Source organism: Stegastes partitus, unplaced genomic scaffold (assembly GCF_000690725.1).
Source record: "Stegastes partitus isolate 25-593 unplaced genomic scaffold, Stegastes_partitus-1.0.2 Scaffold1432, whole genome shotgun sequence".
NCBI lineage: Eukaryota > Metazoa > Chordata > Actinopteri > Pomacentridae > Stegastes > Stegastes partitus.
The window spans coordinates 77,988-85,894 of NW_007579163.1; the positions used below are offsets into that span (position 1 = coordinate 77,988).

The window sequence follows — 7,907 nt, forward strand, 5'->3', positions numbered from 1 at the left end:
ACACAAAGAAAGCCTGGATATGTCAAACCTGCTTCGTAGTTCAGCCCTCTGGTGTCTTCAGCTGGACTATTCACTCTACAATTTACTTCTTTCTTCTTCAATAATATCCAAAGACAAATACCGTTTAACTAATTGATTGATCCAGAGACGGATCAACAGATTACCTGACAGTGGAAACCATCGTCGACTTCTTTGTGCGTCTGTAACAGAGTTGTGTTTGCATCTGCAGCGGTGGCGGCGGTAACTTTGTGCTGTCGTCCAGCCTGGTGGGCTACACCACGGTGCTGGGGGCCGTGGCTCCCATGGTGCACCACGGCTACGGCTTCTTCTACCGCATCAGAGACGACAGGTGGGTGGACGCGACAGAAACACGACTTAATGGAGCCGATAAAACCCCAGAAACAGACAAGAGAAACAGATTTTCACTGGTAGCATTGTTGTGTCATGAATCTGTCTCCGTCAGCTGGTTAAGTTTAAGTACATAATACAGCTGATCTCAGAAAGTACGTTCTGTTTAATGCAGCTTGCATACAGTTGCTTCATCATAATTATAATATTGATTATTTGTGTCAGTAACACTAATGTAAAAGCAATTTTTAATATGAAATGTTTTTATATAATTTACATATAAGGGTTTAAACCTTACAACAACTACATGAAATGCTACTGACTTTACTGACTATATTATGCATAGAAGTGGGACGTACTACTCCATCATAATTATAATAATAGTAACTTTGTTTGTATAGCACCTGTCAAAAACGTGAAATAAAGTCCTTTTCAACTAAATAAGTGTCAGATAGAACAAATAATTCAAACGAATAAGATCCTAAATATGAAGTCTAACTATATAAAATAGCCACGTCAAGTCAAGCTGTTGTGTTTTTTTCCTTTTTATAAAAAAAAAAAATGTACAGCACCGACAAGATAACAATAACTGATGTGATTGGCAACCTTGTGAACACCCGACTTGTGGTGTGATTTTAGCTGAGTGATTTACATTTTAGGGATTAAAACCCCACTAAATTATTCAAAATGCAACTTAACCTGCCTCTATATTACATGTTAGGATTGGAAATGTACATTGTGTTTGAATATATACAGCACTTTAAAGTTGCCTCCAGTTAAAGGGATCATCATTGGCTCTAAAAAAATCAATCTAGCAAGGTTAAATAATGGGGTTAAGACCCTGTAGTGTTATTAATGGTGTGATTTTACCAGAGGAATGTGCACATTAAGGCAAACAAACTCTACATAATGATAAAAAAAAAATGCTACTTTATCTGACTATAATACATATTAGGGCTGAGATCCCTCAGTGTTGTTGATTTTGGGGTTTTATAAAACGCTTCCTATCACTGTAGGGTTTGAGTTAAATGTTGTAATTCACATCCTCGTTTGTTTCTTCCCTGCAGGATTGTGATCTCCGTCTCAGCGTGGAATTCCTGCCACGAGACGGATGCTGTGACGCTGTTCAATTACTTCTCCAGCTCCCTGCATGAGATGCTGTACCTGGCCACCACGTCTCAGCTATAAGTCATCGTAGCAGAAGAGAGACAGAGAGAGGCCAGTTTAGACCTTCACCTCTCTGTCCTCGTTAGAGCCTTAACACGCTGCTCGGTTAATAATTAGATCGGCACAAATCAATGCAACGGTGCAGAATCTGAACCACTAGATGATCTCGACTGTTCGCGCATGAAAGTAATGGTTTTGTTTCTTGTAGTCCTGAACAAGAGTTTTTCTTTTGTTAATTTTTCTTTCAGATGTGTATATTTGTGTATCTTATTCGATTTTCAAAATTTCACAATTCTAGTTGGGATTTTTTTGAGACTCTAATTTTTAGAATAACAGTATTAATCCACATTTAAGCTCAGCGCTAAGTGAATGTCTTCCAAAGGCCTTCGTTTCAACAGTGAACAGGCATTTTAATGAAACCCACAGAAACACCGACACAGAAGTTCAATCAAATTGATTCTCCCCGTTGAGGTTTTGGATCAGGCCGCCTGTCCCACTGAGCTCTGCAACAACAGCATCCAGCCTTTAAATCTGAACTGAAATGACGTTAAAATCACATGAAAGTTAATCCTATTGGAATTTTTGGCTTTTTGACATATTATGACACAATGACCAATCAATTAGTTGTCAACTTTTAAATTAATTGCTGATCAGTTAATCGGTTTGAGTTTTTTTGTTTTTTTTTTAGGTATAAAAAAAGTCTAAAGTCTCTCATTCCAGCTTCATAAATGTTAATATTTTATGGTGTCTTTCCTCCTCTGTGGCAGTATGCTTAAGTTTTTTGTTTATGTTTTGTTTTTTTAAACCATTTTCTAATGTTTTATCAACCAAAAGCTAATCGATTAACCGAGAAATTTCAATTTTTTCACGTGAACAGACAAACAAAACAACATGAGTTTCGTTAATGATGAGATTAATTTGACAACGAAGGACATTGGTAGCAGAATCTGATTTGTTTTCTATATGAGTCACAACAGGCTCAAAATCAGGGAGCTTCACTCCTTCAGAACTTTATAAAACTAAGCGATGCCTTGCAGTCTTTTATTCAGCTTGGCTTGTGTTGGTTTGCTGTTCGTTGCGTTTTTCTTTAAAACCAAAACATGAATCGCTGCACCTTATTATTTCTACACACGCTGCAGTTTTCCTTGTTTTCACGTCAGTCCAGTCGAAGACAACTGAATGTTCACTCGGCCTTAAGAATAAGATGGATTTTCTTTCTCCCCTGTATCTCACTGCTTCCGAAGCCTTACACTGATGGGATTGTGAGCTTTTTATAAACAGCAGAAACGTCAATGATTGTACTATTTTCAACTCACAAATAAAGTCGAGAGACGAGTTTTGTCCAGTTGAATTAATACACTGAGGCGACGGTTCAGTCTTTGAATATAAAACTTTAATAGTTATTTATTTTATATATAAGCATGTTCATCTTCTTCAAAAACAAATATACGTGATGTAGAAACACAAACAGATTCTTAGTGAACTCAATTTACGCAGCCCTGTGTACAGAAAACAGCATTTTTCTTGGGTTCAGGCACTTTTGCTCCATTTTTAACTTTCTAAGAAGTTGAACTGAATCTAGCAAAGCAAACATTAACACACTTTCTACAGAACATAACTTATTAGCGATGATGATGATTCCAGTGTTAAGAGACATACTTCATGATAATAAACCATATTGTCAGCTTTGATTGCAGATTATTTCCCATTCATAAGCCACAAATTATTCATAGCCAATTTTTAAATGTGGATGTAGAGTTAAACGTATTTGCGGAGGAGGTTTATTCTGTCTGGAAATTACAGAAACGAGTGACAAAACACAGTAAGACATAACGTAAGAGATGCACTTTAGCTATTTCTGTTTTATTACTATCTTTTGTCACATGTTCCAGGCAGATAAAACAACCTGTTGCTCAAGTAAAAATTCACTACAAATCAAAATGCTCACGTTGACATGAATGATTTGAGGTTTAACTGCCACCTCGTGACTCAACAGCAGGTGGCGGCAGGAATCAGCAGCTAAGTTTGCATCAAGTAGCTTCGCCTTCGACGAACAAAATAAGGCAACAATTTTATTAGACAAAGCATTTCTTTAGGATAACGTGAAACGTAAAGACATTTTTAGGAAATATCCAGCTTTTGCAGACTCCTGCGCCACAGAGAGGTAGGAGGTGGAAGGAGACGGGCAGTAGAGCTTCCACTTGGAAAAGCACCTGTGATTTCACTACAAAATGTCGAGAATGCGCTCCTGTTTACGAAGCACTAACTGAGATCAGAGAGAAAGCACAGGCTTTGCTAATAAAATAGGCAAATTACACAATCAGGCTGGTCATTTACACCTGCAGTTTTCTTACGTGTCTTAATGTGGTTGGTATTTTTAAAAAAAAATGCCCATAAACGTGACGACAGCAGCGCAGACTTTATGCTCACAGGATACAGTCCCTTAATCCCCACTGGAGCTGCTCAGTCTGTACAAATGAAGCAGCGGGGAGTCGCTAAGTGCTTTTAGGTGCAGCTCAAAGCTCGTCATTGTGGACTGTGGCTCATCTGTGTGGTGACCAGCATGTAGTAGACTCCCTTCTTGGCCAGCAGCTGTTGGTGCGTGCCCTGTTCGACCACCACTCCGCCCTGGAAGACGGCGATCCGGTCGGCGTTCTGGATGGTGGACAGGCGGTGGGCCACGATGATGCACGTGCGGCCTTTGCTTGCCTGATCCAGGGCGTCCTGCACCACCTGCATGGAGTCAGGTACAACGCTGAGTCATTAACAATAACTTTAATTACGAAGCAGCTTCTAAAAACAGTTTACAAAATAAATCAATACAACAGACACACACACACTTCACAGTTGGGATGGTGTTCTCAGGCTCGCAAGCTGTGTATAACTGAACAGATGAACCTTCAGGCATCTGAAAGTTGTACCCGAGGATGAACCAGACTTGTGGAGGTCCACAGTTCTCTTCCTGATATCTTGGCTGATTTCTTTAGATCTTCCATGTTGTCACCAAAGGAAGCAGTGTGTTTGAGGTGTGCCTTAAGATACATCCACAGGTGTGTCTCCAATTAACTCCCATGTTATCAATTAACCAATCAAGCTTCCATAGCCATGACATCATCATCTGGGCTTTTCCAAATAGTTTGAAGGCATCTTAGTGGATGTAAACTTCTGACTTTAAAGAAAGTACTAAAAAATTCTCTCTCTCATTATTCTGGCGTTTAGCAAATAGAAATAATGTTGGTGATCCTAACTGACCTAAAACAGGAAATGTTTAGTCTGATTTAATGTCAGACAGTGAGGGGAAAAAAAGTCTTTTTATACCGTGTATGTAAACTTCAGGTATACACAGTGCTTAACAAATTAGACAGGTGGTCTAATAAATGGGTTAAGCGCTGTATGTATGAGTACTGCTCCATTCAACACCCACAAACCTCTTCTTCTGTCTGTTTCTGTTGCTTGTGAAGTATTTCCATTTTTATTCCTTTTTATCTTTTATAATTAACTGCTTTTTCTCTATTTTTGACACGTTATAAAGCATACTTAGCTGTTACTATGACTTCTATTGTCACATAAAAACCTTGGATTTCACCTTCTTCTGATGAATATTTTGACACAGTTGGTAAATTGAAGCACATTTTTGTTATCCCATCCTCTAGCTCACGGATCGTAGCGGAGCCGGTATCATTCTTTCAGCCGAAGCACCAGTTATTTTTAAAAAAGCTTCACTTTTCAGTGGTAAAAAGACAAACCTTCTCGCTCTCTGTGTCCAGTGCAGATGTGGCCTCATCCAGCAGCAGCACTTTGGGGTTGCGGAGGATGGCTCGGGCGATGGCTATCCGCTGCTTCTGCCCTCCTGACAGCTGGGTGCCTTTATCGCCGGCCTGGGTGTTGTACTTCTGCTCACACGGAATGACAGAAAGGGGGAAATAAAACAATGACAGACGCATTAATCCTGCCCCTGATCGATCCGGTCACACCTCGCCGTAAATACTATATTTATGAGTTTATACTGATTTTAAAGAAGTTTGCTGCAACTCCCTTCAAAATAGCTTTATTCGTCAATCATGGTTTTTTGGAACATTTAAGGTTTTATTTTCTATGTTTCAGTTTTAATTGATATTGTATTTGTCTGAAAAACATACTGGAACAATACATTGATTTAAAGAAAAGCAAGTTGTTGAAATAGTTGAGTTTGTAGTGGTTTTAAGAAAGTAGTTGGAAGATACATCCAGCATGGTGAAACATCTTTCTGGAGTGCAGATGTGCACTCAGAAATTTGTCCAAAAACATTGAACAAGCTATTCAAAGTAACTCACTAATTTGTCCTGTGCGATAAACAAGTTCAAAGTTGAGTGGGAAAAAAAATACAACAGAACGATAACATAAATGCAGCACGGCTCGAAAAAAAGAGTTGTCAGGAAGTTGTTGGAAGACACATTCAGCACAGTGAAACATCTTTCCAGAGCTGATGTGTGGAGTAGTGTGACAGTTTGGTTTGTTAAACGGTAGAGGTTTTAAAAATGTAAAATAGCCATAGTTTGTGTAGCTGCTACTTCTTTTACAAGTATCCATAACACCTGTAGGCGCTTAGAAAAATGGTGTAATCCTGCCTCTGCTCCTAATGACCAGTTTATTCCTCCATCATGGTTTAATGGACTATTTAAGGTTTTTTTAAGGTTCTTTTGTCTCCGTTTTTATTGCTCTTTTATTTGACTTTGCAAGCCCTGTTGAGCTGCGATCGTTGCTCAGAACGCCATTTACACAGCCGACTCACCTGTGGCAGCTCTTCTATGAAGTTGTGAATGTTGGCCGACTTGGCAGCCGCCTCAATCTCTTCCATGGTTACTTTCCGGCTGTTGTCTCCGTAGGCGATGTTTTCGGCCAAAGTGCAGTCGAACAGGATGGGCTCCTGGGAGACGATGCCGATCTGGGACCTGAGCCACTGGATGTTCAGCTGCTTGGCGTTCATGTTGTCCAGCTCCTGCAGGAGAAGATGGCAGTGGTGGATTCTGACGTCGTAAATCTGCACTAATGTGGACATGCTTCGGTTTGAGTTAAGGGGGCAGGATGAGCATATTTACTGTACAACATAATATATGTCTGAATTCTTGTTTTACTGTTTCCATAGAGGTGCATGACTTTAAATTTTAAAAAAATTAGCCCACAGTGAGGAAAAACAGGATTTAAGAGGTTTAGAGAGTTAATATAGAAAATAAGGGCAGCTAGTAAAAGTCAATAAATGATTGTGATATTTGAAGACTTCAGATCATTCTCACAGTAGACAGGATTTGACCTTGGGATGAGGTAAAACACAAGGACAGGGCCATAAATATTACAGTACTTCCCCCGGGGCTGCATAAATGGTGCGAGCAGCAATCTAGATAAAAGCCTCATAATGTCATGGATTTCTCATAAAGCGAGCGGCCGGCTAACCATTAGCTCGGGGAAGTAGGTGAAGAGGCAGGAGCGTTTGGTTCTTACCACGCTACCCTCCAGTGGGTCGTAGAACCTCTCCAGCAGCTGGATGGTGGTGCTCTTCCCACAGCCGCTGCTGCCCACCAGCGCCAGCGTTTCCCCCTTCTTCACCGTCAGGTTCAGCCCTCGCAGGATGGGAATGTCGGGCCGCGACGGGTAGTTGAACTTCACCGACTGGAAGCTCACATTGCCATCAAATTTATCCTGGAGGACACGAGACAGCGACGTGTTACCGTGTGTTTGCTAAAAGAGAGCTGCTTATCTTTTGTGTGTTTTTTGTGCTGCGTACCGGTGACTCGCCCTGGTGCGAGAGGTTATCGATGGCAGGCTCTTTTTTCAGCAGCATCATGAGGTGGGCAGCTGACATCTTGGCCTTGGCGTAGTTGGGGGCGAAGGAGTTGGCCTCTCCGACGGCCATGGCGCCAAACAGAATGGCCGAGATCACACTGGAAGGAGTCATAAATGGGATTACATAACATGACATCTGTGTGCTCAGTGTGTTTGTCCACGCTGATAACATTGTCCATTCTTTTAAAGATGTGTGTTTGCTCTGTTCAGTCCACATGAGCTAATAACTGGAAGCAGACAACCTGTTTTTACATATTAGACACCTAACATCCCTGATATCCCTTAATTTACCCTGAACCAGCTTCGAAAACAGACATAATTAACCCCCAAAATGATTCATAGCCATGCCAAAGTTTGATTCATACTAAATTTCTATGTTACCCAATGGTGTCTTCTGGCTTTAAAATTATATTAACAAGTGACAAAACACAGTAAGACATTGTGTTACACATGGTACTGATGGATCTCAACTATATTTAGGCCATTTATGTCCAGTCATCAGTGTCAAAGTCAGTTGTTCTAGTGTCTAACAGCGTTTCTGGGATTTGGTTCCTCCAAGTGTCCATCTGCAG

General features: G+C 40.5%; 2 protein-coding genes across 6 annotated transcripts in view; one reads left to right on the forward strand and one right to left on the reverse strand.

The window, feature by feature from the left end:
- crot (carnitine O-octanoyltransferase) overlaps positions 1-2,851 on the forward strand; it is a 17,040-nt gene extending 14,189 nt beyond the window's left edge. The window contains exons 16-17 of the mRNA XM_008299557.1: positions 230-349; positions 1,416-2,851. Coding sequence (XP_008297779.1) covers positions 230-349; positions 1,416-1,536 — 241 coding nt within the window. The 3' untranslated portion in view covers positions 1,537-2,851. The remainder of the gene's footprint in view (positions 1-229; positions 350-1,415) is intronic.
- Positions 2,852-3,574: 723 nt separating this feature from the next.
- The window catches only part of abcb4 (ATP-binding cassette, sub-family B (MDR/TAP), member 4), a 24,992-nt gene continuing 20,659 nt past the window's right edge, over positions 3,575-7,907 (reverse strand). For all 5 annotated transcript variants that reach the window (XM_008299559.1, XM_008299562.1, XM_008299561.1 and 2 more), the window contains 5 exons: positions 7,277-7,433; positions 6,994-7,191; positions 6,287-6,493; positions 5,262-5,408; positions 3,575-4,248 (listed from right to left, as the gene is read on the reverse strand). In XM_008299559.1, coding sequence (XP_008297781.1) covers positions 4,042-4,248; positions 5,262-5,408; positions 6,287-6,493; positions 6,994-7,191; positions 7,277-7,433 — 916 coding nt within the window. In that variant the 3' untranslated portion in view covers positions 3,575-4,041. The remainder of the gene's footprint in view (positions 4,249-5,261; positions 5,409-6,286; positions 6,494-6,993; positions 7,192-7,276; positions 7,434-7,907) is intronic.